Below are 26,755 nucleotides of genomic sequence, written 5' to 3' on the forward strand. Positions count from 1 at the left end.
CAGACACGGGAGGAGTGTGAGGGCCCCGCCCTTCCTTCCCCCTTTCTTGCCCCACTGCTCTCTCCTAACCCACCTTGGCAGAGTTCTTGAGCTGCCACACAGCAGGGTCATCTCCCACTTTGCCTGCTGCGGCCTTGGTGGCACTGATGAGATCACCCAGAGCCTTGGCCACATCTTTAACTGCATTGATCAGGACCACCTGCGTGTGGAATGAGAGGTTGTAGCTCAGGGAAATAAGAAGGCAGTTTGGTTAGGGTTAGGGAGGGGATTGGGTAGATACCTGGGTCTCAGGGTCCTCAGCACCCAGGCTGGCTGCACCTAGCTTGACCACATCAGCCAGGCGGGTAATAGTGCCCACAGAGGATTGGGCAGCTTGGGCCAGCTTCTCCTGGCTTGCAGCTGCATTCTGAACCAGGACCTTTGTGTCCTCCACCAAAGCCTTTGCAGTCTTCAGAATGCCCTCCCTGAGTAGAAAATCATGGTGAGCCCCAACTCAACTCTCATCCCTCCTCTTCTCTTGGTTCCCCTGAAATAGTTTCTCTGTCCTATCACAAAACCCACTGGCTCCTTCTTGGTCCATCTCCCAGACCACCTCAGCCCTCCTCTCCATTGCCAGGTTCTCCTCACCGGTGATCAGCAAAGGTCTCGGCACCCTCTCGGTTGAGTGTTCCTGCTGTGGCAAACATGATGGTGGTGTCGAGGTCGGCAATAATGCCAGACACTGCACTGGCCGCTGTGATGCAAGCTTGGGTGCCACGGTTTCCAGCTTGGAGCGCGGCCAGAACATGGGAGACCTGGAGGTGTTAGGAAAGAGAGAGGACATTGTTATCTGGTTTCTGATGGGCGGGGTACTTAGCACAAGGAAGCTACCACATGTGAGGAATGTAAGGAAGTGAGTGTAGTGCTTGGAGGGTGTGGGGGGTGGGTTACCTTCTCAGACACACGCCGGGCACACTCCATTAGTTCTTTCCTGGTGTAGGCATCACTGGGGCTGCACTGCAGGGCACCTGCCTTTGTGACAAGGGCTGCACAGCCATGGCCTAACTCTTGTACACGGTGCTTGATGTGAGCACCAATCTGTGAGCATAGAGGAAACATACAGGGAATGCATGGGTGTCTCTTGGAGGTTATGAAGTCACTGGGCAGGTCATCTAAGACACTAAGGAATTCATATGGAAGCAAAAAGGGGCACAGAAAACATATAGGTACTCGGTGGAGTCAAAGAACAGTCACAACAGCTAACACACAGGGCACACAAGCTACATGTGAGGTTTTGAAAAGCAACCAAACAACCCATGACCTCTATCTTCCTGGCTATGCAACCTTGCAGACAGATAATCCTTACATGGGAAAACGTACTATGGCCAAAGGCATGCACACAAATGCAGAGGTCAGTGTTAAATGTGGATAGCAGATGAGGAAGCAGACAAGAATGATGGGATGGAGGCATTGTGAGTCCACACTGGCTGAACACTAAGTAACAGTAATTACTCACAATTATGCAGCATTTTTTTTTTTTTGCTTTTTGGAGGGGGTAAGGCAGGGAAATTGGGGTTAAGTGACTTGCCCAAGGTCACACGGCTAGTAAGTGTTAAGTGTCTGAGGCTGGATTTAAACTCAGGTCCTCCTGACTCCAGGGCCGGTGTTCTATTCACTGCACCACCTGGCCGCCCCTAAGCAGCATTTTTTAATGCTTACCAAGAGCTCACAATAATCCTTTGAGGTAGGTAGTGAAGGGTTATTCCTCTCATTTCACAGAGTAAGCAGTGATCAAAGAGATTACACGCTTTGCACACAGTCTTGCTCAGTCATATCTCACTATTCCTGAGCCCATCTGGGGTTTTCTTGGCAAAGATACTAGAACAGTCTGCCATTTCTTACTCCAGCTCATTTTACAGACAAGGAAACTGAGGCAGTTAGGTGACTTGCCCAAGGTCACACAGCCAGTAAGTTTCTGAAGCCATGTCTGAACTCAGGTTCTGATTCCAGGGTTGGTGCTCTAGCCACTGTGCCACTTAGCTGCCAGTCACATGGCCACTAAGTGTCAGAGCTGGGATTCTGATCCATGCCTCCTAAGCCCAGAGTGCTTCCAATATGCATCATACTGGGAAAAAGAGATGGTGTCTGGGAAGGCAGTAGCGGGTGAGAGAGGGAATGTGTAGCTGCCAGGAGCTGGCTGGTGCACCAGGGGCCAGACTGAGAGAACTGATGAGATGGGGAAAAAACCCTTCACAGGAGCTCAGAGGCTTCTCGAGAGAGCTTAGACTGGAAGAGAAGCAAGCAGGAGAAAGTAGAAGTCTGAGGAACAAAGGAGAGAATGGCTGGGGCTCAGAAGGGTGTGAAAACAGTCAATGTTGCAGCAGGGATTCAGAATCAAGAAATCTAAGCAAGATGTTTCTCACTAGAACTCTGTTTTGTCTCAGTGACTGATGACCCAGAGTCCGTGTGTCCAGATTGTGCCTTACTTGCAGAATTTCTTGTTGGCCTGATGCTGGCTGACCTGGGAGCATTTAGTCCCCAGAAAAAGATGGACTATGTTTTAGAAGGGAGACTCAAGTTGTTGGGTGGTAGCCAAGAAGGCATGGAGGGAGGGAGCAGAGGGGGAAATCACACAGGAGGCTCATACAGGTGGATACAAAGAGGGTAACCTGTCAGGATTTCACAGGTTGGGGTCACAGGGGAGGGACTGCCACTTTGGTCCCAGCTGTTATCCCTGTTACCTCCTCATTCTCAGCAGCCATGGCCGCAGGCTTGGCTTGTAGCGCGAGGCGGCCATAATCACTGGTCAGCTGGTTGGCCAGAGGGCCGAGCTCCTCTGGGCTGGTACTTGACTTGGTCACCTGGGAAGAGGGCAGAGGAGTTTGTAGCAAGTCACATTCTTCTCTGCCCCCTCCCCAGGCTGATCCCGTCGTGCCTCCTGTACTCACCATCTCCTGCACGTTGACTGCAATCGCTTTGGCCGTCCGTACCATGGTCGTCTGGTAGTCCACAAAGGAACCATCCGGCTCTCCCATTGGTCCCTCATCGAGCTGGGATAGGGGAGGGATGGGGAGAGAAGAGTTCAGAGCCTGCCTCTGGCTGAGTCAGTAAACTCGCCCGGCCCAGCGTGGGTGCTCACCTGGTTGATTGCCTGCGTGATAGAATCCACCATGCCCCCCACCACACCAGCTGCGCTGGCTGCCTCGTTAAGTGTGGCGGTCAGGTCTTCCACAGCTTCTGTTACCATCTGGACAGCCTCTTCCAGAGCCTCCTGAGTGTGGGCTGCTTGCTGTTTGGGGATGAGAAAGGAGAAAAACAGAGAGGGCAGCAGTGAGAAGAGCCCTTCTACTTCCTTGGGGTCAGTCCCCCTGCCCCCCCACGCCTCCCCATACCTTGGGGTTGCCCCCTGCCTCTTTGGCTGTGTAGAGCAGCTGGAGGGCAGACTCTGCCAGCGTCTTGGTCTGGTCTAACAGTGCCATCTGCTGGGGGTGGCTCAGCGTCTTGGAGGCGGCGCCCACAGCAGCCAGGGTGAGCGGTTCGAAGTACTGGGCCATCTGGGACACCTGAGGTAGGGTGGGGCGAGGGGTCAGCCTGGACAGGGAAGATCCCAGGAGTCTTCCCTTGATTCCCCTTCCCCAGGTACCTTGTGCCCCAGCTGGGAGGCCTCAGCCCGGGCAGCACTGGCCAGTGGCTCAATGAGGTGGGAGATCTCTTGTACTGCAGTCAGCATCTGAGTGTGCAGGGCCTGGAAAGGAAGGGCCCAGCAGTGTTAGCACTTACTACTGACCCAGGAAAGAGAGACAGAGAGGTGATCCTGCCTCTGAGGGGGATAGCTGGAGAGAACCGAAGGCTGAGCCAGGGAAGGAGACACAAGACTGGTTTCTTGGAATGTCTTGTCCCTCAGCCCCCTCACTCTATACCAACCTCTCCTACCTACTCTTCTCCTAAACTGGACTCAGCCACTTCCCCCCGCCTCCCAACCTCCTCTCCTCTTGATACTATGTACTTCTTGACGTCCCAGCCCACGGTCTGCTCTATACAGTCTTTAACAAGATGTGTCCCTCTGTCTCACCTCTTGGGAGATGCCCTCTCGAGGTGCAAGCTGCTGGCTGACAGCGGCGAGGGAGGCCTGGTCCAGGTCACGAAGACAGCTATTCAGAGCTGCAATGGCCGCCTCACACTCCCGCTGCCCTGGTGCCTTGTCCCTGGGAAGGCCATGTCCTTTCAGGTCATTCCCCTCCTCGTCTCCACATCCACCCACCAGCCCACTGTGCTCTTTGGGGCAGCAATGAGGCACCTCTACTCCCCTCCACGGTGGGCCTACCTCATACTGGTAATGAGCTTCTTGATGGAGTCTGAGACTGTCCGAGAGTGTCCAGCCAGCACTGACCAGCGAGGGGGGTCTCGGGGATTGACTGCTAGGGCCCGGGCTGTCTGAATCAGTCCCCCTGCACTCTCTAACATGGTTTTAGCTGAAACCACTATGGGCTCCATGGCAGCTCGGCCCTGGGAGGAAGGAACAGGTGGTTAGAGAGCTGTGCCATGGAAAGGAAGGAGCAGTCTGTTCAGGCAAAGAGGGAGTGGATGCTGGAGGGCCACCTGTTCACCCCCAATTCCCCTCCAGCTTCTTCTCCCTTACCTCAGGGCTGATTTGGGCAGGAATGCTAGAGAACTCAGGGTTGGCTGCAAAAGCACTCAGGTTGTCCACGGCCTCCAGCAGGGGGGCTGTGGCTGCACGGCACTGGGCCCGGTTTTCCTCTGTGAAAGCCCCATCTAGTGCCTGACGGTTGGGGAGGCAGAGTTTGGGGCATTAGCAACAGGGTGTGCAAAGTCTATAATAATCTCCCCCATCTTAGACTTTGAGACAGGTGGGGCTTTGAGAGGGGAGATTAGGAAAAACAGCACGGGCACTCTGGGTCTGATGAGAGACAGTACATAGGAAGTGGAAGCAGAAGCAGAGATAAGGAGACTGGTCACAGGAAGCAGAAGCAGAGGAAGGGGGCAGGTGGGGACCGAGGGAGAGGCCTGGGAGGGAGTGTGGCCGTGAAAACCTTGATGGTCTTGACGAGGTTGGCGGTGCTGTTGGCCACATCCTTGGCCGACTGCACAAACTGTCGCTTGGCTGTAGGGTTGGCTGTGCGGGAGGAGGCCAGACGGCAGCTGTTACACAGTGCGGACGTATGTTTAGCCACAATGGTGGCTGCGGAGAGCACCTGGGGACACAGAAGCCCATGGAGAAGGTGGAATGGATCACATGATCACAGAATGCAAAGCTGGATGAGGCCCTTCAGTTTACAAAGAAGGAAACCGAGCTTTCAGAACTGAGGTGACTTGCCCAAAGTCTCACACATTAAAAGTTAGGAGGGCAGGATTGGAACATGGGTTCTCTTTCCTCTTTATCAGAGGATAGATAAGTCATGAAAAATAGGAACCTAAACACCCCTTCTCTGTTATGGTGGAAGACAGAACAGACCACACAAAGGGACGCCAATCGGGAGGCACCGTGATTGGAAGTGGGCAGAGGCTGCTTTCTTTTTATTAGCTCTTCTTTCTCCCTGGTACCATACGCCTTCCTCTGCTTAGCCTGTGCTGCCCTCCCCCACCCCTTCCTAGGTGTGCCAACCACCAGCCTCCTTCCCAAGTTACCTGGGCCTGGGTGCAGCCTGGCTCCCCTAGACTCTGACAAGCCATCTGAATTGCCTGGTTGGCTCTGGCAAACTGGGTGGGCTCCACTAGCCCCTGTTGTCCCGCTTGGCTATTGGGGTCTGAGATGCCAACCAGGTATGCAGCCTGGGGATAGAAAGGCAAAGAAAAGGATGAGTGGGGAAGGGCTGGAGTGAAAGGTAAAGGGGCAGGATTAATTAATGAGCTGTCTTTGGTATTCTTTTCAAAGGGACTTTTGTAGCAGCTCTGAGATTCCAGGAGCAGGAAGGATGAGTGAGAGAAGGAAATCTTCTGCCCCAAAGTGAAGCATCCCTGATGCTGAGAGTGCCAAAGGAAAGGTCCAGAGGGAAGTGTCACTGTCTTTCACACTTAGCTCTTGTTGGGGACATCAAGGTCAAGCAGTAACTGGTAAGAGTGGAAATGTCATTAAGAAGCTACTGCACTGATGTGCTTGTATTTCTTTTCAAATCAGTCTATATTATATCCATTTAAATTTGCTGTGCAAACAATAACCAGAGACAGTATACACTGTGAATTCTTACTGATATAACTTCATTGAATGGTTTCCTTTTGATAGTGTGGATGGTCTGCGAGTCTATGAACTCCAGGTTATCTTAGTGAGTTGAGTGGTCCATACAGACCTGACCCAAGGGGGTACTAGTACTTTGGGGTGGATACAGAGCTTCTCGAGGGTGACTGCCAAGCCCACCCTTCTTGTGATGGCTGGGTAGCGTGCCAGGGTTTTCTGTCAGGCCCTCAGACTCCGGGACTGGGGGGAGGGAGCATTCAGGGTAGCAGACTGGGCAGAAGGGAGCTCAAGCCAGGCTCCAGGAGCCCACGTGGCTAGGGAGGGGAGCTTACCTGAGCAGCTGCCTCTGTGAAGCCACAGAGGGCTTTGGAGGCCGTGCGGATGGCCTCTCCAAACTCAGGCAGGTTGCTGTTCTTAGCATTTTGGGAAATTCCAGTCATGGCCTCACCCAGGACCTAGGAAACATATATCAGATCCAACCTTTAGAGAGCAGACTAGGTAGGTCCCAACTTCTTGCCCATTCCTTCTCCTGGGTCCTTTCCCACATACCTTAGAGTTCTCCATGACGCTATCTAGGCAGCCAAAGTAGGACATGTCATTAATGGGCTGGGCTGGGTTTTCCAGGAGCTCTCGTACAGTCTGGGGTGGGGTAGAGAGAGAAACAGGGGCAGGTGAAAGCCTTAACTTCTTTGACTTGTCCCTCACCTCATTTCCCCCTTAACCCTGTACCCTCCCCCTGCAAACACCCTTTCCTCCCACCCCCACTGGTAAGAGTCCTCATACCTCCAGCTCCCGAAGGGCATTGTCACACTCTTTCTGGCCTGGTGCCTGTTGGGTACACATGGTGATGAGCTGGTTGATGCTATCAGTGACAGCCCTTGGATGGAGAGAATGAAATATAGAGGTCATTCCTGTATCTCCCCAACCCAGGAATTCCTCCCTCCCTTCCACCTGATTCATGCCTTTTACTTTTTATACTGTATGAGCCAAGACTTCTCTTCTCCCATCCTAGAGGACAAGGCCGGGTCTGACCTCCTCTCAACACTCGTCCTGTTCTTCCATCAGACTTCAGCTAGATCTAGACTATTCTGACCCCCACCACATATACACAGCTCAGTGTTGAATCTACCCCCCTTCATTCATCCTCACCGGGCAGCTGCTGCCAGTTGACTCTTAAGGTTAGGGGCAGCAGGGTCTGTGGATAAAGCCTTGGCTGCCAGCAGTAGTTTGCTTGATGACATGGAAATGCCCTTCAGGTTGGATACCACTTGGGCCTGGTCCTCTTGGCTCTGTCCAAGGATTGAAAGAGAAAGGAGAGTTTCACATGTCTTCTGGCTCTATCCTTTTCCTTGGGGGGGAAATGTATGAGTGTGTAAGATAATGTATAGGGGGTCTGAGTTTCTTTACAAAGTGAGGGCACAGATATATAAGGCTAGGGGAGGAGCAATCTGTCTCCCATGGGTACTTCTATTCAGACATTTTCCCCCCAACCTATGGTCAACCAGGTGTCCTCTGTGCTCCAGAAGAAACTGGTGCCAGTCCTTGTATCCTCTCTTTTCCATACCGGAGCCTGTCCAGCCATCTCCACTCCTGCCTCCAAGAAGGTGTTAAAGTCTTGTCCAAAGCGGCCAGAGGCTCGAGCCAGATCCTGTGGGGTACCCCGGGAGGCCTGTACCAACTCTGTAGCTGCTTGGTTCAGTCCGGCAGCTGCTTCATTCAATCGGCTTTGAGCCTCTTGAAATGTCCCAGTGCTGGGTGGAAGCTGGAGGGGGACACAAAGAATGTCAAAGGGGTAGCTGGGGAATGAAGGGTATAGAGGCAAGATAAACTGGGGAAGTCTAAAGAGAGAGAACTTAAGGAAAATGAGTGTAGAAAAATGGTAGGTGAGAGGATGACTGCATTTTACTGGAGTCAGAGAAAGCTGGAAAGAGATGAAATGGGGGCAGAAGGGAGAGGTAAAAGAGCCTTGGTGTGCTGGAGGCCAGGGGCCTGTCAGCCTCTCTGCTCTCCCACACAATTCCTCTCCTCACCGAGTCACTCAGCAGGCGCTTGCTGGCATCTCCGACGGCTCTCAGGGCATTGTCCACATCACGCTGACCTGGTAGGCAGCTGACACAGCGGTTCAGAGCCTGGGTCACTGCTTTTGCCACCTGAAGGAGGAGAGACGGTTAATACCATGGCAACTTCCCAGGGGCTCCTCCACTCTGCACAGGAGAGCACCAATCAATAGTTCCATCCTTCCTGATGGTGCAGCAGGTGAAGGGATCTACAGCAAGATAAACTTTAGTTAGACTAATCAAATGGTATTGAAGAGACTGGCCTAAGCTTGTTAGAGATCTAGACTGGATGACCTTGAAAGCATTACTCTAAAGCCTTTAGCCAGGCCATGGCCATAGTTTGACAAAGACCAATGATGTGGACAAACGAGTCAGAGAAGCTGCTCGTCGGGTACAAGGACTAGAAGCTCCTCACTAAACAGAGCTGAGCAGTGAGCCATCTGTCTGTGAGCTGAGTCATGGGGGTGCAGGTGCTGAAGATGCTTCCATTCCCAGTATCTGTGCCTAGGGAAGGGGCTGGCCAGTGATCTAGGAGGATGATGACCCTCTTCTCTCTCCCTACCCTCTCCCTGCACCTGACCTGTGCTAATCGCTGCTGGCTCTCAGGGTCCCCAGGCCGGCTGGCTGCCTTCTTGGCCTCATCTATCAGGCTGCTGGCCTTATCCAGGACATCGCTGGCTGTGTCAAGCACTGCTGCCTGGACTGCAGGTTCTGACGTCAGGGCTGCCACACCTCTCGCTGCTTGGGCCAACGCTCGGAGTCCTCCTGCCACATCTCGTGCTGCTATGCCTGGATGGAAAAGACCCCCGGATCTGTGCCAGGACCCCTGCTTCTCCCTGTGGTTGCTGAACCCCTCACACACCCACATGGCTCTTATTTTCTCTCCCATCACTGCTTCCCTGATTACATCTGTGCACATACCTGCGTAGTTCTCATTGCCCTGGGCCACCTCCCCCAGTAGCTGGGCAATGGAGGAGCTCACAGCTTTGGTACTGTTCCCCAGGTCCTGTGCACATTTCTCCATCTGGAAGAGAGAGATTGAGAAGTTTCAGGGGCCTCTAGGATCTCCAAGGCAAGAGGAACTGGAGTCACCTGGGAGTGGGGGAAGGTCAAAAGAGCTAGAGACATGACCTGAAAGATCTGAGGGGAAATGGGGGTGCAATTTAGTTGATGATGTGCTAGTCCTCACCGTCTCTCCGGGCAGGGGCTTGAGTTTGCCGTCTCTGGCTGCTGCCTTTATTTCTTGCAGGTCACGCTCTAGGCTCTGTACTAGGCTCAATGCAGAGTCCATTTCCAGGGGACCACACGCCTCCTGAGCCTAAAAACGGAGGGGCTCTGGGTGAAGTGGGGGCTGCTGTCGGGGAGAGACTGTCAGCCTCAAGGAAGATCCCCACTGAAGCTTCAGAATCCTGCCCTCCCCCTACCCCCTTCCCTCTGGTGTATCCTCTCAACTCCTCTCCCCTCACTGAGGCCTCTGGGTTCCCAGTTTTCTCCACTTTGCATCCTCTCTCTTTCCAACATCACCACCCAGGTCTCCTCTATTCCCTCCTCCAGCATGCCCCATGTCCCAACCCCATCACACCTTCTGGGCAGCAGTGCGGAGCTCAGCCAGAGCAGTGCCAAGTGTCTTGGCACACTGACTCAGCTGCATGGCTGATGCCTGGTCCTGAATTGTGGGGACTGAAGCCTTCGCTGCTGATACCATCTTTCCTCCAGGCTGTAGGAGGAGAAACAGGGCTGACACAAAGGGACTGAAGACACTATCCTCCTGAGGGCTGGGGGAGACGTGAAGACACTATCCTCATGGAGGACAGAACTCAGGGCGAGCATGTCAGCCTTCTCTGGGGCAGAGGGACAGCATCACATAAGGGGCAAACACACAGACAGAACAACTTTGGATTGCCTTGAGGACAGTCACAGGTTTTTGAAGGAAGTATATGAGAGGTGGTCCTATGGATGTTTTGGTCCCAGGGAGACCAGTCTTAAAAGGGGTCTGAAGGGGCAAGAAGAAAGGGACAGTACTTGGCAAGGCATGGCACAAGGAGAGAGAAGTGTCATACCTGTAGGAAGCTCTGGCTGGCAGCAATGAGGGCAAGTTGGGCACTGGGGCTGTCAGGCTGGGCTTGGCTTCCTCGGACACCCTGCACCAGCAGTGGGATCTGCTCTGCCACAGCCTGGGGGCACAGGAAAATCTCATCAATCCTATTCCCCACGGAATGAGGGAGGGTCAGGCAATATGCTAGCCCCCTCATCCCATGGGGGGTATGGGAAGACCCTTAGCTCCTCTGCATACTCCCCTCTCCCCAAGACTTGCAGGGGTCTTACCTTGCAACTCTGCACTAGCAGAGGCTGGGGGCCTGCGGGGCCCTTGGGAGCAGAAGCTGCATGCTGGGCGGCTGCAATGGTCTGGGTAGCTGAGGCTGCAGCCTGTTTGGCTGCGTGCTATGGGGAGAAAGCAGTCAGGACTAGTACCCTCCCATCAGGTCTGGTTCTGACCCACGGATCCCACGATGTCTCCCCTCCCTGCTTCAGCACCCCATGCCTCATGATTTCTGCCTCTCCTCTTCCCCCTCCTCCCCCCCACGAGCTGACTCTTCCCCACTGACCTCCAGCCGCTGCACGAGCTTCTTCTTGATGGCATTCTGGGCAGCTGCATTGGTTGCCATGCGCAGGCCTTCTGCTGCCTCCCGCAGCCGCTGCTGCTGCTCCTCACTGTCAGGGTGGGCAGCTGCCCCCTGAGATTTATGGATCAATGCACAGATCATCTCCGTCACCCTGACCAGCCACGTCCCTACCCTGTCTCCTCCATGAAGTCTTTTCTGACTGACTCCACCTCAACCTATCACTCCCTTAGTTGGCGCCCCTTGAAGAAAGGCCTTAGCTATCCTTCTTGTTTTGGAAAGAGAAGGAAACAGGAAACCCAGGAGACGAAGCTTCTCTGTATAATCTGAACAGACCCTACATCAATCCCTAGCAACTATTAACAACCTAACACTGTCACCTTTGGGTCCCACTGTCTTCCATAAAAAGCTTCTTCTAGAGAATCTACAAAAAAATAGAAGGGTGCAATCCTCACATCCCCAAAGAAGGTGCAAATGAGCATCAGATTGTCCTACCTTGCAATGCCCAGTCCCACCCCCGCCCCCCAACACTGACAACCAAGCAGGCAGGACTGGGTAGTTGTCAGGACATGCCCGAAGATGACCTTCCTATGGGAAATGGGAAGGTACTGAGAAAGGTATTTTCTGTAAATAGAATTTACATTTATAAATTTCATTTATAAAATCTTAGAATGGCAGAGCTGGAAGACCCCTGAGAGGTCACCTATTTTAAAACTTCAGACCTAATTCGGATGTTTTATTTTATAAATGAAGAAATTAAAAGTCACATAGTTAGTGGGAGAGCCAGTGCTGGGACCAGTGTCCCTCAGTTCCGTATGGCTTGTATCACCACAATGCCACTGTACATGTGGTTCTGTGACTCTGCGGGGGTGAAGGGTGGGCTGTTTGTGTGTATCTGTCCAGTCTCAGTCATTATTGATATCGTGTGAGCGGCTCTCAGAGGTGAACAAGACAAAGAGATCAGTCAAGTGAGGCAGCCAAGAGAGGATGTGAGAGAGGTTAGACCTAGTTCCATTTACAGTCTAATGAATAACAGGGATCCCTCCAACACTTGAAACTTCTTGTAATTTTATAGTAACTTTTCCCTCATTCGTTATTTTTTACCTCACACTTGTTTCCCATGAACCCCCTTAGGGTTCCCTTACCCTAATTCCCCCCTCTATTTTCCTGTCCTGGGTTACCCGAAATCTCAGCTGTGTGTGCCTATTTTAAATATAGTGATAGGAAAGAAGCTGGGAAACATGTTCTTATTCTACAATGAACATAATAAAGAAACCCAGGATCAGGAACCATGGGAGGTGTTGGCTAAGAAGAATACAGACAATAGGCCAGCCCTGGGAGGAGAAGCCAAGTGTGACGGGGAGTCAGTCTGGGTTTGATGCTGTCTGAAATAGGTGACCTCTCAGAGCTCTGCCACTCTAAGATTTTATAAATGAGATTCATTTACATTTCTCAATATCTTCCCATTTCACATAGGAAGGTCATCTTCGGACAAAGGTTTCCCTGTGAGAATTTGTGAAACCTTTGTAAACTTTCCCTTTTCTTTTTTGTTTATTTTTAGCTATTCCATAGTCCTCTAGGAAAGCCATCCCCTAAGGCCACCACGTGACAATTTTTCTTTTCTGGCCACAACTCATTAAACTGTCTACTTATGCATGGAAGAAGCAGTGGACAGACTGCTGGGCCTGGAAGACCTGAGTTCAAATGTGACCTCAGACACTAGCTATGTGACCCTGGGCAAGTTACTTAACCCTGTTTGCCTCAGTTTCCTCACCTGTAAAATGAACTAGAAAAGGGAACAGAAAATCACTACTGCATCTTTGCCAATAAAACCCCATGTCGCGGGGTCACTAAGAATTGGACATGATCGAGCGATTAATCAATAAATCATGCATTGAAAGGCCATGATCTGTACTGGCGGAAAGCGTGCTCCCACTCTTTCAGTGCTAAAATGAGTATTCTCTTGTTAGGCAGAGAGATCTCCCAGGGGAGGAAACTCCCACCAATGCGGGCATCATCACCTCTGCAACTTACAGTCTTAGAGAGCTGGCCGGAAGACTAGGTCTCCCTCTTCCCTCACACTTAAAATGAGCACGTTTTACTTCATTCATATTGCTTTCTAAATGCTGTGCAATGGAATAAGCACCAGACTCCGCACACTTTTCTGGCAGACATCAGGACTTAATCTCTCTGCTTTCTCACCTGTAAAATGAGGACAATAATCTCTGCATCCCCTTCCTGGGCTGTAGTGAGGAAAGCACTCCTTGAACACTGAAGTATTGTGTATGGGAAGGCCTGTTTTCCCTAGACCTGAGGGCCAGGACCCTGGCTCGAGGCTATCTTTTCTTAGCAGGCTGCCTCTCTTCTGTCCTCTACTTTCTCCCTGAGCCTAGAAAGGGCTCTGCTTACAGGAAATGAATGGCCCACTGGAGCTGCCTGTTAAGAGTCCTGAAGAAATACCTTGGCAGCTTCCACCATCTTTGCTGTGGCATCAGCCAGGATCTTGGCTGCACTAAGCAGCTTTCGTGAATTTTCCAGGTCACTCTCTCCCTCAGCATCAGCCTTGATAGCATTGACCAGGTCAGAGGTTGCTTGGGCCAGAATTCGGGCTTGTCGAACCATCTCTCCTGAAAGGGTCAGGGATGTGGTTCAGCATGGGGAGGCTGGAGCCAAGGGGACAAAGGGAGAAAGGCCTCTCTGAGAAAGTAAAGGGGAGAGGAACTGAGAGGAGGTTTGTTCTCTTAAGTGACTTTCCTGGGGCCATTTCCCCCTCAAGTCTGGGAGACCTGAAAGCCATTTCATGAGGAAGAGTGAATCTCAACTGGCTCAGAGGGTGGGGCAGGGAATGTATCTGGAAGTCTCCAGGGTAGATACCAAAGGAAAAGTCATACAGATTTAGAGTTGAGAAAGACCTTAGAGGTCAACTAGTCCAATCCCTTCATTTCATAAAAATGGCAGGTAGTCCCTCTCACACTGGGGAGAGGAAGAGTCCCTGAAGGACTATGTGGGAGTACTGTGGGGATGGGGTAGGGTGAAGGGAGACAGGGATCTCACTAAAGATCTTCAGAGGGGATCTATTAGGATTAACTAGGGAAAGAGAAGATCTCTTTATGTGCCTTAAATCAGAGCAGGTCTTACTGGGAATAACTGGAAAGGATCCTTAGCAGGGATCTTGGGAAACAGGTTTTCTAGTGTCTTATGGAAGTGTGTCTCAGGAGAAGGGAGTCTTAAGGAAGAACTATCTCACTCAGTAAAGATCTAAAATTGAAGCAGTGACATATTCAAGGGGTGTCCTCACCGGCATCACCCATGGAGCTAAAGATGTTCTCTGTGACAGTGAGGATAGTATCTGTGGCTTGGTCGTAGCGGCCAGCAGGGCGCCCTCCTGTAGCATGGGCTCTCACGTGCTGCAGCAGCTCATTCAAGGCCTGGGTCACAGCAGTAGCTGCTGCTCCAACACCCCGAAGTAGCGACCCATCTTCTGTGGCTGCTTGGGATGCCGCCACACAGCCTTCCACAGCCCTTGCCACTAACCGCCCAGCCTCCACCAGCTGTTCCTGGCACACGGGTGAACTGATTGTAGGTGCTACCACCTGCAGACAGATTTGACGTCAGGACTGCTGGCTGAAGGAAAGTGAACTGTGGAATCACTAAAGTGTACTTGGAGGGGGGTGCAGAAGGAAGTTAGGAGGGCCCATCTGAAAGGACCACAAAGAGAGAGTGGGAAAGGGGCAAATCATTAATAGGATCGAGTCCTTGGCATGAGAGCGGACAGTACTACTTGCTACATCGTGGAGCTGATCGAGGCCTTTTGGACTCACCTTGGTACAGGCCACAAGCTGGGATGTGGACAGAGCACACTGTGTAGCTGCAGCAATGACTTGGGTCTGCAGCCCTGAGTCCTCTGTCCGCTGGGCAACACTCTTGGCCTTGAGGACCAGAGCAGCTGCAGCACTGGCTACTGCCTTGGCCAGCTGCATCAGCATGTCCTGTGGGGAAACAGTGATTGGCGTGGTCCTACCTGGTCCCCTCGACCCAGGATTCCAAGGCACCCAAGTAGAAGCTGATCGATGTCCCTGTTGACCCTGATCACAAGATAGTATGCAGAAACCACCAGCCACCAGAGCATCCCCTAAAGCAGATCTGGAGCCCTGAGCAGGACAAGACCCATACAGAGAGGAGAGAACCCACACCAAGGAGATAAAAGCTTCTCTCATTAGGAGACCCCAAACCAAAGGGAAAGATGTATGAGGCGGATACACTCGGATAGGAATGGGGGTACAGAAGTGTTCTGTGTGTGCTGGGGGTGTAAGGAGATAGTTGTTCTTGCCTCGTCCCATTCATTCTCCTCCCTTATTCCATTTCTCTTCCTCCCTAATTCCTGTGCCCGGTTCCTCTCATCTCCCACTGTTTTGTCCTTTCCTCCTCCTCCCACCAGGAAATGGGGCAGGGGTAGAGTATTAATCGAGTGTATACGGCTCAGGAAGGACAGAGATGAGAAGGCCCAGGCTAAGGGGCCATTACCGTGGGGGGGTCAGGGGGGAATCGAACCCCAGACCCTCTGGGCGCAAACATCTGCATGGGAAATTGGGGAAAAAATGTCAGCTGGAGAAATAGGTGTGGAGATGCTGGTCTAAAGGGTGTGGGGGTTAAAGCTGTCCCTAATTATGGGGACAAGAGGATCATAGGTGGGAAGGACAGGGACTAAATTCATTTGCATTTTAAGGGCTGGATTCTGGGGGCCAGAAAGTAGGTATTAGGGGCTCATTCCATTAGAAGCAGGGGTTGGGATTCAGGGGTATAGGGGACATTCTCCTAGATAGGGACTAGGGGTGGTATTCAGAGAACTTACTAGAACCTACCTGGAAGTGGGGGTCAGTATCACTCTCTCCAATTTGCTGTAGAAGTTCTCCACTGGCCTGCCCCACATTCCCAGCAGCCTGCAGCAGGTTCTGACGAGGCTGAAGGAACCATGCACTGGTCAGATGCCACCCACATTCTGTCTAAAACATGGACACTCAACCCAGTCCTGTGTCCCTTATCCAAACTGCCTGTTCCTCCTTTCCTCAAAATCTCTAACCCTTAACCATGAAAGTGGCTAACTAGGTACCAGATACCAATTCAGATATGACCCCAAGCCCATGGCCAGCCTTATGCCACCCAAGCCTTCCAGCCCCTGACCTCGGCACTGGCCGGCTGAGCACTTCGCAGCAGTTCTGACACAGCCCCTGCCAGGCCTTTGGCTGCCTGCAGCAGGGGCCGCCCACTTCCCCCCTCATCTTCCAGCAGAGCGGCTAGCATCTTCACACCACGGGACATCTCAGTTAAGTTGGAGGAGATTGTAGTCACTGCACAGCCTACAGCTGTGTAGTCAGTCTCTGCAGGATCTCCTAGGGGCAGAAAGGAGAATGTGCAAACACAGTAAAACCTGTCCTTCTTCATCCCCAGCTCCATTCTATCATACATTCAAGCAGGACTAAAAGTCCTTGATCATCCCACCTGCAGTCAGATTCACTACGGAGGCAGTGCCGGCTGTGATGGCATCCACTTGAGAGTGGATTTCATGTTTTGACTCATCCATTTTGTTCTTACGCCAGGCCTTGGATGCCTGAGCAAGAGAATGAAAGAAAGAAATACTTATGGCCCCCAGCTCTACTGCTGGAATTTGAGTGCACCCATCCTTCTGTCCCCAGGCCCATCCCCACACTTACAGCATCCTGGCCAAGTGGGGGCAGAGTCTCAAAATCGTCCAGTGTGGCTTGGGCAGCCTGCACAGCCTGCATGCTGGAGTTGATGGTACCAGTGAGAGCCTGTTGAGCTGAGGTCTAAGAAACAAGAGAAAGGATGGAAGAAAGAGACAAAGAAAAAAAGCAAGGGAGGTGAGGAAGGGATGAGGAGAAAGGCCATAAGGAGCCTAACAGGGCTATGGGAGAAGGGTCTGGAGATGTGGCCTCTTACCAGCGGGGGCATGTGCCCACGGTGCATCTGGCCACTGGTGATCTGCTGCTGAGCAGGGGGCATGCTGCCCACTTGGAAGTTCTCAGGGCCAGAAGCTCCAGAGCGCATGATGGCAGGCAGGGCCACGGAGCCATGTTCTACCCTCCCTACCCGATTATATTGCTGCTGCAGGACTGTGGACCTGAAAAGTTGGTGAAGGAAGAGATGATAAACTTCGGACTGACACCTCACCTGCCAGCATATCTAGGCAGGACCTAAGAGACTCAGAAAACATTTCTCATCCTTCCAAGTTATGCTGCCATCATACAACTGATCACAGGAGCTAGGGACTTGAGTGGTACCGGGTTCTCAGAGCGTCTGCCTCACCTCTGTCTCTCACTCTTGGTTACACTATCACTGAAGGGCTGAAACTTAGGGAGACAAGTTGGATATAATCTCAGGTAAAATATACAATCTCCTTCTCACCCCTAACCTCGACCAACAAATCTTCTCACTACAGCCTGTACCTGTGCTATAGAGGGCATCATACGTCAGGAGAGCACTGGCTTAAATCACTCCCAAGAACCTTTCTGACTCTAACACTATGACTATGATCTTAGGGACCAACCTTCCTATAGCCACTGTAGTCACACCTCTCCCCTGAAAGATGGGGTTTCTCCCCCAAACCTCTCCCCATTGCATACTTCTTTGGGGACACCGAGTCCTCCAGCATGGTGGATTCTTCATCTCCTTCTAGACCAAAGTGATCCTTGCTCTTCTTCTGCAGGGAGAAAGCAGCCCCAGGGAACAGAGGTCAGTTAAAGAAGGTGGAGGGGAAGGGAAGCAGGGGTCTTCTTTTCTAGCCCCACCCAGCTTGGTTCCCCAAGATCCTGGGCTTCTTGCCTCCTGGAAGAAGGTGGAAGATTCGGATTTGTGGAAGTAAGGAGGTCCTCACCTTTTTAAGGATAATGTCAATATAACCAGCAATGAGTTGAGCAATTTGCTCTCCTTCTGTTGTCTGCACCGAGTAGTAGCCATCCTGGTAATCTCCAAAGTCCTGGGGGCAGAATGTGGGTGTTCAGGAGAGGCCCTAGGTATATACAAAGTAGGAGAAGACAGGGTGGGGGGCTCCTCCAATCCTCAAACCTAGATAGGATGTGCACATCTCTCTTGTACTGGGAGCACGCACTTCCTCATTCCCTGGAACTCACATGCATCCACTGTGGGGAATGCTGCTTTTTAGTCTAACTGTCTTGCCTCTTGCTGAAGTGAAAAAGGCTGAACTCAACCAAGCCATGAGAAGTCTTTTCTCTCCTTTCTGGGGTTGCACTTTAGGGCAGTAATCTACCTGAGATAGGGATAGACCCAATTTGGCTATCTTCTTGCTGGTACTCCCCCCCATTCCCAGTCACCCTGGGGCTTTCCTCCGTGGGTCCCCACAGATTTCCTCTACCCTTGAACGGCCGCTCACCAGAGTGAAGCTCTTTGGAGAGGCAGCCCAGCGCTTGATGTTTGTAAGATTCCACTCCTGGATCACTTCCTTGGTCTTCTCATCCACTCGCATCACACATTCTTTGGTGATACCCAGTAGCCGAGGAACCAGCTTATTCTTACCCTTCATTTTCTCCTGTCAAGAGTCAGAAGGGCAAACAAGAGGTCAGATGCAGAGCCAAGAAGGAATTCAGAGGTGGAGGCAGGGTAGAGGTAGGAGAATGGGCAGAGAGCAAAGAATGGGCAGAGTAAAAGGGAGAGACTCTGTGGAGAACACAGAGTTAGGTTAAGAGTTGAATGGGAGGCGAGTAAATGGCTGAGAGTTTCCCGAGGATAAGGAGGGTAAACAAGAGTGGGAAGTCAGTCAGGCAACGGAAATAGATGTTCAGAACTGACCTTGACCAGGAAGAAGGAAACACCGTACGTCTTGAGGGAGCGGGCAAGCTTCACATAACGCACCTTCGCTTCAATCTCGCTCATCTGCCCGCAATTCTTGTGGGCCTAGGGGCATGGGGAAATGAGGGGTGATGGCATAGGGGAGAGTTGGAAGGTTCACAGGGAGGAATGAAATAGGAGCAAAGGATGTTGTAGGGACGTGGGGAGGGACTGATGGACCATAGAGAGCCAGGCTGAGGATTAAAGGGAATGAAGACAATGGTATGAAGTCAGGGAGTCAGGGAGAGAGGTGTAATGGAGATATAAAGGTTGGTGGACCAGAGGGCTGGGTGTGTTATGTGGTGATGGACAGAATGTGTGTGGGGGCGTGATTAGGGAGTGAGGGAAGGGGTTACGCAGGGATAACAGGTAAGAGGGAAACAGTAAACCTGAGGGGACAGAAAGAAGGCCTGAATGGGCAGTCTCACGAGGTATTAATTATACCACAACCTTCCACTGGCATAGTGCTTTATACTCTTCAAAGTGCTTTCACTTAGATCTTTCAATAACCTCATGTAGGGCAAGTATCATTAACTGCATTTTATAGATGGGAAATTGAGACACATACAAGTTAAGTACCTAAGATCCCATGGTGGAGTTGGAAGTAGAAGTTTAGGTCTGCTGCCTCCTAAAGCAATGGGGCCCAGAATCGAGTTCAGTGGAGGGTGGGGGGCAGATAGGCCCCTCCTCATAGTCCTCCCCCCTTACCTGGAATATCTTGCGTTCTCCTTTCTGCTTCACATATTCCTTGGGCAAGAAATCTTTCAGGCTACAATAGAAAAGGTGGGGGTAGGTCAGTCAGAAAGAGTGGCAGGGATGGGAGATAAGCCTTTGAACTGGTATCTATCTGCACATATGAGGAAAACCCTTTAAGATAGCCTTTCTTTTTGAAGAAACAAGACAGAATGAGCTTGGGGTTCTTTGGAAATACAACTAAATAAAAGTCAGTCAATAATCATTTATTAAGCACCTACTATGTGCCAGGCACTGTACCAAGCACTGGGAATACAAAAAAAAAGCAAAAGACAGTCCTAGCCTCTCAAAGAGCTTGCAATCTAATGGGGGATTCAACAAGCAAACCAGTATGTACAAAGAAGCTAAATTTAGGATACATAGAAAATACTCAAAAGAGGGAAGATTCTAGAATTAAGAGGGGTCAGGAAAAGTTTCCTGTAGAAGATGAGATTTTAGCTGAGACTTAAATGAAGAAGGCAGAGCAAAGGAGGGAGAGCATTTCAGGCATGAGGGATCACCAGAGAGAATGCCTAGAGCTGAGAGATGGAGTCTTGTTTGTAGAACAGCCAGGAGGCTAGTATCCCTGGATTAAAGCGTATGTGTTGGGGAATAAAGTGTAAGAATACTGGAAAGGCAGGAGGGGGCTAGGTTATGAAGAGCAAAACAGGATTTTGTATTTGATCTTGAGGGCAACAGAGAGCCCAATGGAATTTACCAAGTGGGGCGGGGGTAGTGGAATGACAAGGTTGGACTTAAGTTTTAGGAAAATCACTTTGGTTTCTGAAAGGAAAACTCTGAACCTTTGCGCAATACTCCCCTCTCCCCCAACAATGGTCCACTGTTACTGTTAGCAACTATGGGCATCTGATTACCACCTTCCCAACTTCAGCATCCAGTGTGTGGGGGAAGAGGAAAGGGAAACCAAGATGGAGCCTTCCTTAGGAAGGGGACCCAAAAAATAAAAAAGCATAGGATGGTTGGGCAGGACTCATGAGTACAGCAGAGGACAGAGTTGGAGAGTATAGTGGAGCTGAAAGAGAACAGGTCTAGTTCCATTTATATTCAAGTAAACCCCTAACTACAGTCCCACTCTGAGGTCTCATAATAAAATGCAGATGACTGAAATTTCTGGAAATCTTTGTCAGCAGAATGAAAGCTTTGATGGGTCCTGGGGAGTTGGAAACACTTCAAGTAGGAGCCCTGTAGAGAGTTGTGCGTGTACTTGTGCTTTAAGAACAAGCCTACTTGGGTTGTAGAGAGCCTCATTGCCAGAGTTGGCCACTCGGGGAAGAATTTTTTTAGCCACAGCAACTCATCAAGACCATCTACTTAGGTGTAAAATGGGTTATAATTCACAGAGGTAGAGGGAACAACCACAATCATTAAATAAGAAATCCCTCAATTACTGCACATTAGAACACTTGTGTTATGAATAACATGTATTATGAAACCAAGACATTTCATAACTTTCTCTGGGCTCGTTATTTTTTTTCTCATCTGTTTTCAAGTGGGCCCTCTTAGGAGCAAGATAATCGTTTTCCTAGTTGATTCTGTTTCCCCTCAACACAGTGGCTGTTCCAAAACTTCTCTTCTGTCTTTGAGCCCCTCACTCAATCCCCGCCCCCCCACAGGTGACTAAGGCCATTCACCACGAGTACCTTTCTAATCTTGCAAGTCCTTAATATAATCTATTTTGTCCTATATTCCAGTCTCTGATGAAAAAACTGCTGTCCTCTTGATCCTGTCTTTTCTAGCAGGTTGCATCCACAACCATCCCTTTTGTCTAATCTTCAATTTGTCTGTAACTACTTGTTCCCTTCAAACTGCCTAGAAGCATACTTAGGTTTTCACCCTTCTTAATAAGTCCTCATAATGTCTTCTAAAACCCTCTGCAATCTGCCTTCTGACCTCATTTCTCATCTGAAATCTCTAAAGTTACCAAAGGTCTCTTGATCATCAAACATGATGGCCTTTCCTCAATTCTCATCTTTAACCTCTCTGCAGTACCTGACACTGCTGATTCCTCTTCCCCCTAAGTACTATTTAGTCTCTAGCTTTTCATAGCACTGTCCTCTCTTGGCTCTCCTTACATGCCTGACCATGCTTCAGTGTCCTTTGCTGGATCGCTATCCATGTTATGATCCCTAGTTGTGGATGCTTCCCAAGGCTCTGGCCTACAGCTGATTTGTTTCTCTCATCAGCTCCCATGTGGAGAATTATCTCTAGACAGACTGACTCTCAGATCTGTACCTCTAGTCTTGAGCACCAACACCACACTGCCAAAAGCCTATCAGACATTCCAAACTGTATGTCCTAAAAATATCTTAAACCCAACATTTTCTAAAGAGAACTCTTTCAATTTCCCCCAAATTCCCTTCCCTTCTGAACTTACCTTTTCTATCAAAGGTACTGTCATCCTTCCAGTCTCCAGGGTTATAAGCTTGTTGCTTCACTTCCCTCCTTCCACATATTTGATTAGCTACCAAATACTGTCATTTCTGTCTCTCTTCTCTAATTCCCTTCTCTTCACTCTCATTATCCCCACCCTAGTTTATCCCCTCCTCACCTGTTGCTTAGACTCCTATAATAGCATCCTAATGGTACATCTTTTGTCAAATCTTTCTGCATTCTAATCCACCTTCCTTACAGCCAAAGCGATTTTCCTAAAGCACAAGTCTGACCATGTCACCCTATAACTCAGTACACTCTAGTGGTTCCCTAATACCTACAGGACCAAATAACAACTTTTCTGTTTTGTATTTAAAGGTCTTCACAGCCTAGTCTTAGTCTGCCTTTCTAGACTTCTTACATAGCAGTGTTCTCCTTAGCTTCTAAGGCTCAGCTGAACAGTCTTCATACTGAAGCCCACACACAGCATGTACCACCTCCCTAACACTGTACTTGGGCTAGCCATTACATCTAGAACTCACTCCTCCTTCCCTCTGCCTCTTGGAATCCCTGACTTTCTTCAAGATTCGGCTCAAGTGCTACCTTCTGCATGAGATCTTTCCTTGTGTGTCTGGATGTTATTGCTTCTCCCCCATCTCGTGATGCTGAATACTGCTCTATGTGCATACTGTCTTTCTTGTTTGAGTGTAAGCTTCCTGAGGGCAGGGACTATTTGTCTTTTTATCCAAGTGCCTGAGTGCCTGGCATGTAAGAGACATTTAATTAATGCTTGCTGATTGACTGATTCCTTATAGTTACTATAGTTACATTACCTTGAAAGGGTTATAGGTAAGAATAAGGCTGGAAGGTTTTATTTCTCTTCTTTAGGGACCCCCAAAAGAAACCATATTTGGAAGCCATTTATGGTAGCACCTAAGAAGGGAGCAAGAAGGCCTACCCCTGAACCCAAGGGAGAAGAAAGAATCTAAAAGAGAGGCCAAACTATAATTAAGAATCATTCATGGTGGGCAGGGGTACCTAACATCAAGGTAGGAAGTACAGGTCACTTACTCAAGGAAGCCAGGCTTATGCTTCTGCTCATTGTGAGGTCCAAACTGAATTTGGCACTGGAAGCCAGCAAACTCACAGGCCTTGTCAAAGGAGACCGGGTGGGAGCCATTCAAGATGTCATCTCGTGCCTGAAAAATATAACAGCATTCAAGTTGGGCCTCAAGAAGAATCTGTTTGGCTTCTCTCTCTTTCTGTCGGCGCTTCCAGTGGAGGGACCGCTGTCTCTTCGCCGGTGCCATGCCCGCCCTCAGATCCCTCGTGAAGCCTAAAATCGTCAAGAAGAGGACCAAGAAGTTCATCCGGCACCAGTCCCACAGATATGTCAAGATCAAGAGAAACTGGCGTAAACCAAGAGGCATTGACAACAGGGTGCGACGGCGATTCAAGGGCCAGATCTTGATGCCCAATATTGGTTATGGAAGCAATAAGAAGACAAAACACATGCTGCCAAGTGGATTCAGGAAGTTTCTGGTGCACAATGTCAAAGAGCTAGAAGTCCTTCTGATGTGCAACAAATCTTATTGTGCTGAGATTGCTCACAACGTTTCCTCTAAGAATCGGAAAGTTATTGTTGAGAGAGCAGCTCAGCTGGCCATCAAGATCACCAATCCAAACGCTAGACTGAGGAGTGAAGAAAATGAGTAAAAAGCTTTGCACACTTTTATTTGTGTTAAATAAACTTGTAAACTACTAAAAAAAAAAAAAAGAAGAAGAATCTGTTTGGGTCAGAACTACTAGCCTAGAGGACACTGACATGCCTTCCTATATAGCACCACTGCTATCTTTTCACCCCTCTTCCCTACCAGCTGTGTCCCCATTTTCACACCTGAACATAGAGGAGATTCAACTGTACAGGGTCCCGGGAATCCACATTTTGGTCTGAGTAGAAAAATTTTCTTCGAAGGAGCAATGTTTCATGCTCTTCCACACCTTGTTCCCTCAGTGTCCGCCCATGGTCCAGCCAGTTCACTGGAGCAAAAAGACATCCCCTTTTCAGTAGTGAGACCTATAATAAGCATTGCAGCCCTCACTGACAGGGTGGTTCTCGAGTGAGTGTAGACCCTCCCCTACTGATCTAGCTAGCTACCTTAAACCTTTATTGCTCCAGCTGCCCTCCCATAAGCCCCTCCTCCACTGTCCCAGGAGCCCCTCCCTTACCTTTCCTTCTCCTACCTGTCCAGGTACCCCTCCCCTACTGCTCACACTCATCATCTGTATGTAGCTTCTGCTTCAGCTTCTCCATTTTCTTCTCATCCCGCAACAGTGTCTTATCCTTCCGCAGTGTTCCTGTCACCTCCTCTTTTTTCTCTTCTAGGAGCTCCCGCACCAGAGAGTACTCCTCATGGTTAGTGATACCTGGGGAGGGGTGTGTTCAGATGGGTGAGGGGTGGCTGCAGGGGCAGAGGGGGCAGCTGTCCTCAGTCAGCTTCTGCCCCTCCCAGTCACCCTCTTACCAATTCGGGCACAGATAGTCATGAGCATGTCGGTGACCGTCTTAGAGTCATCGACCATGATGGTCTTCACGGCACCATCGAGCATTCTGATCTTCAGGGGCCGCTGCTTCTTCCTATATTCCATGGTGTCCTAGGTGGGATCAGAGAGGAAGGCAGCGCCTTAGGCTGTGGGTAGGGTGTTGGAGGGGGAGGAGGAGACAACTTTCTGGTTGTTTCAGTATCCAAAATATGAGCATATAGTTTGTACAAAGGGGACCAAAGAGGCAATAAATGATCACAGATGGAAACAATTGTGTTCCCCACATCAGGAAATGGTCAAAGTCTGGTTCTGGTCAGGTATGCAGTGGTTAGAAGGGGAACTCGAGACAAGGTCGTAGGGTTTCAAAGACAAGGGTCTGGAGGTCAGAAATACTCACTCCATTTCGAAGCATGTAGTAATCCAGGGCCTTTCCAGCCTCTAGCCAGATACCCTTTTTGGGGTCATCATCCGACAGAAACAGCCCAAAGTCATTGGCTGGAAGAAAGCATTTGTCAATTTGTCAAATTGTCCAATCCAAGCTGGACTCACCTAGAATTCCCCACCCTTCATCCCTATGCCCATCCCTTCTACAATCCAGAAGGTTCCATGGTGTACTACAGACCCTTATGGTGGTATGCTGTGGTTTGTTCCCTGACCCTAGTAGACATCACAATCCAATACCAGGAATAGTATAGTCAGGGGAAGGAGGGTCCAATCCCTTCCTGCTTAAGGGACTGTACAGGGGAGCCAACTGGAAGGGACTAGTTGGGTATTATTAGGAGGGGAGTTGTATAAAGTTGCCCCAGAATTTAGTCCAATGTCCCTGCTTTCCCCACCCAGTGCCCAGAGACTCACGAGGGCCAGCTAGGGCTTCTGGGATTCGCTCTCGGATGATTCGGCAAGCATCGTATACCATCGTAGATGGCTCAAACTGCATTGTCTTCACCACATTCCCAATGCTGATTTTCAGCGACAGTGCAACCATGTTGGCGGTTTCTCTTCTTTCTGGCTACACCTGGTGGTAATGGGATGTCAGCTCAATGAGTGAGGAACTGGGATACTCTCTCAGAACACTGAGTTGGGAGACAGAGAGAGGAAAAGATGAGAGGGCAAGGCAGGGAGGTTGTTTTCTCTAAGAAGACAAAAAATCCCCACAAACAATCCAAACTCTAAAGAAGAATACCTTAAAGTGAGCTGTCCCTAGCTCTAAAACACCTCAGAAAGACAAGCCAGCCCAGAGTCTGTTGCTCAGTGTTTTGGGGATTAGCCCCAACATCTAGAATCTTTGGGGGCTTTTCAGCTATTTTTTCCCTATTTTCCCCCTCCCATTTCTTTCTTCTCTCTTTAGCTTTTGCTCTCCATACCCTGCCTTTTGTTTCTCTTTCCTCATTTAGTATTTTTCCTTCTTTTCTCCCTTCCATGGAGCTATAGCCTGTGAAAGTCAAGAAGCTCTCTAGTTCAGGCTGACTACAAGCTGACTCTAGTTTCAGATGACTACAAGCTCTGATCCTACCTGTCACCTGCCTCTGGTACCTTCATGTTGCCCCTCCCCCCCAGCACTCTGTCCCTTCCAAACTCCTAATCCAATCTTCTAATGATTTTCTCTTCTCCAAGATCTCAGGATGAACAGTTCTGTAGCCTCCTGGGAAACCAAATATGATGCTTGGTTTTTCTAATGTTTAATTCCTTTCCTATAGTTCACTTTGGAGCTACCTGCTGTTATAATCTGAACCTCCGTCTTCTACCTAACTTGGTTCTTCCAAACTTTCCTTGAGGACGGATTTTTTTTTCATTCCTTTCCTCTGTATTCTTCTCTTCCTTGATCTTTTTCCCTTTCTAACAGTTTGGACCTAAGCAGGTCAGGGGCAGTAATTGGCAAGTAGCACAGGGTTCTTTTTCATACAGAAGAATCTTCCTGGCAGCCAGTGACATCACCAAATTCCGTGTAGTGATTGGTTATCTCACAGCTAAAGGAGGTGTCTGACCACAGGCTGAAGTAAAAATACCAATTTCCTACTGCCATGACCCCTCCCCAAGGTAAACCAGTTTGTAGGTAGGTGACTGGGCAGGAAACTGGAGGATGGCAGTAGGTGAATTTGGGGATAGGGAGCTGGGAAGTGATGGAGTGCTGGTAACGATCTGGGAGAGGGAATCATGGAGGAGATCGCCTGAGAGGACAGGTAGTAGGGAAATTTGGGGATATATAATCACGGGGGGAAGGGGAGAAATCTGGAGGACAACAAATGGCAGGGAAGAACTGACCTTTGGGCTAATATAGGAAAAAGACTGATGAGTGATTTCTGGGATATAAATAAGCCAGAGGTCCCTGAGGAGAGAGCCTTAGCCCTGACCTGTGCCCTCCCTCCCTTCCCACC

At 50.1% G+C, this 26,755-nt stretch overlaps 1 protein-coding gene and 1 pseudogene across 7 annotated transcripts in view; one reads left to right on the plus strand and one right to left on the minus strand.

The window, feature by feature from the left end:
- The window catches only part of TLN1 (talin 1), a 39,553-nt gene that overhangs the window by 5,563 nt on the left and 7,235 nt on the right, over window positions 1–26,755 (minus strand). For 3 of the 7 annotated variants that reach the window (XM_069089088.1, XM_069089068.1, XM_069089096.1), the window contains exons 2-48: window positions 25,236–25,395; window positions 24,778–24,875; window positions 24,362–24,491; window positions 24,111–24,263; window positions 23,734–23,876; window positions 22,908–23,035; window positions 19,422–19,482; window positions 18,675–18,779; window positions 18,259–18,414; window positions 17,743–17,844; window positions 17,492–17,568; window positions 16,809–16,989; window positions 16,562–16,675; window positions 16,350–16,458; window positions 16,032–16,240; window positions 15,713–15,811; window positions 15,375–15,425; window positions 14,672–14,839; window positions 14,149–14,443; window positions 13,311–13,477; window positions 10,836–10,964; window positions 10,555–10,671; window positions 10,290–10,403; window positions 9,812–9,946; window positions 9,419–9,547; window positions 9,151–9,253; window positions 8,810–9,018; window positions 8,203–8,322; window positions 7,737–7,934; window positions 7,322–7,461; window positions 6,956–7,049; window positions 6,722–6,811; window positions 6,505–6,627; window positions 5,626–5,769; window positions 5,031–5,192; window positions 4,619–4,759; window positions 4,304–4,485; window positions 4,052–4,184; window positions 3,623–3,724; window positions 3,372–3,542; window positions 3,119–3,268; window positions 2,928–3,029; window positions 2,721–2,840; window positions 931–1,077; window positions 628–794; window positions 281–464; window positions 74–199 (exon numbers count right to left, since the gene is read on the minus strand). In XM_069089088.1, coding sequence (XP_068945189.1) covers window positions 74–199; window positions 281–464; window positions 628–794; window positions 931–1,077; window positions 2,721–2,840; window positions 2,928–3,029; window positions 3,119–3,268; window positions 3,372–3,542; window positions 3,623–3,724; window positions 4,052–4,184; window positions 4,304–4,485; window positions 4,619–4,759; window positions 5,031–5,192; window positions 5,626–5,769; window positions 6,505–6,627; window positions 6,722–6,811; window positions 6,956–7,049; window positions 7,322–7,461; window positions 7,737–7,934; window positions 8,203–8,322; window positions 8,810–9,018; window positions 9,151–9,253; window positions 9,419–9,547; window positions 9,812–9,946; window positions 10,290–10,403; window positions 10,555–10,671; window positions 10,836–10,964; window positions 13,311–13,477; window positions 14,149–14,443; window positions 14,672–14,839; window positions 15,375–15,425; window positions 15,713–15,811; window positions 16,032–16,240; window positions 16,350–16,458; window positions 16,562–16,675; window positions 16,809–16,989; window positions 17,492–17,568; window positions 17,743–17,844; window positions 18,259–18,414; window positions 18,675–18,779; window positions 19,422–19,482; window positions 22,908–23,035; window positions 23,734–23,876; window positions 24,111–24,263; window positions 24,362–24,491; window positions 24,778–24,875; window positions 25,236–25,365 — 6,408 coding nt within the window. In that variant the 5' untranslated portion in view covers window positions 25,366–25,395. Of the gene's footprint in view, window positions 1–73; window positions 200–280; window positions 465–627; window positions 795–930; window positions 1,078–2,720; window positions 2,841–2,927; window positions 3,030–3,118; window positions 3,269–3,371; window positions 3,543–3,622; window positions 3,725–4,051; window positions 4,185–4,303; window positions 4,486–4,618; window positions 4,760–5,030; window positions 5,193–5,625; window positions 5,770–6,504; window positions 6,628–6,721; window positions 6,812–6,955; window positions 7,050–7,321; window positions 7,462–7,736; window positions 7,935–8,202; window positions 8,323–8,809; window positions 9,019–9,150; window positions 9,254–9,418; window positions 9,548–9,811; window positions 9,947–10,289; window positions 10,404–10,554; window positions 10,672–10,835; window positions 10,965–13,310; window positions 13,478–14,148; window positions 14,444–14,671; window positions 14,840–15,374; window positions 15,426–15,712; window positions 15,812–16,031; window positions 16,241–16,349; window positions 16,459–16,561; window positions 16,676–16,808; window positions 16,990–17,491; window positions 17,569–17,742; window positions 17,845–18,258; window positions 18,415–18,674; window positions 18,780–19,421; window positions 19,483–22,907; window positions 23,036–23,733; window positions 23,877–24,110; window positions 24,264–24,361; window positions 24,492–24,777; window positions 24,876–25,235; window positions 25,454–26,755 lie in introns of all 7 variants that reach the window. The other 4 variants (XM_069089078.1, XM_069089060.1, XM_069089082.1 and 1 more) reach the window with 2 other exon arrangements.
- On the plus strand, window positions 23,056–23,622 carry LOC138162034 (large ribosomal subunit protein eL32 pseudogene; annotated as a pseudogene).

The sequence above is a fragment of the Petaurus breviceps genome, unplaced genomic scaffold (assembly GCF_028583685.1).
Source record: "Petaurus breviceps papuanus isolate PSGF00001 unplaced genomic scaffold, PetGlider_PUasm1.0 120, whole genome shotgun sequence".
NCBI classification, from domain to species: domain Eukaryota; kingdom Metazoa; phylum Chordata; class Mammalia; order Diprotodontia; family Petauridae; genus Petaurus; species Petaurus breviceps.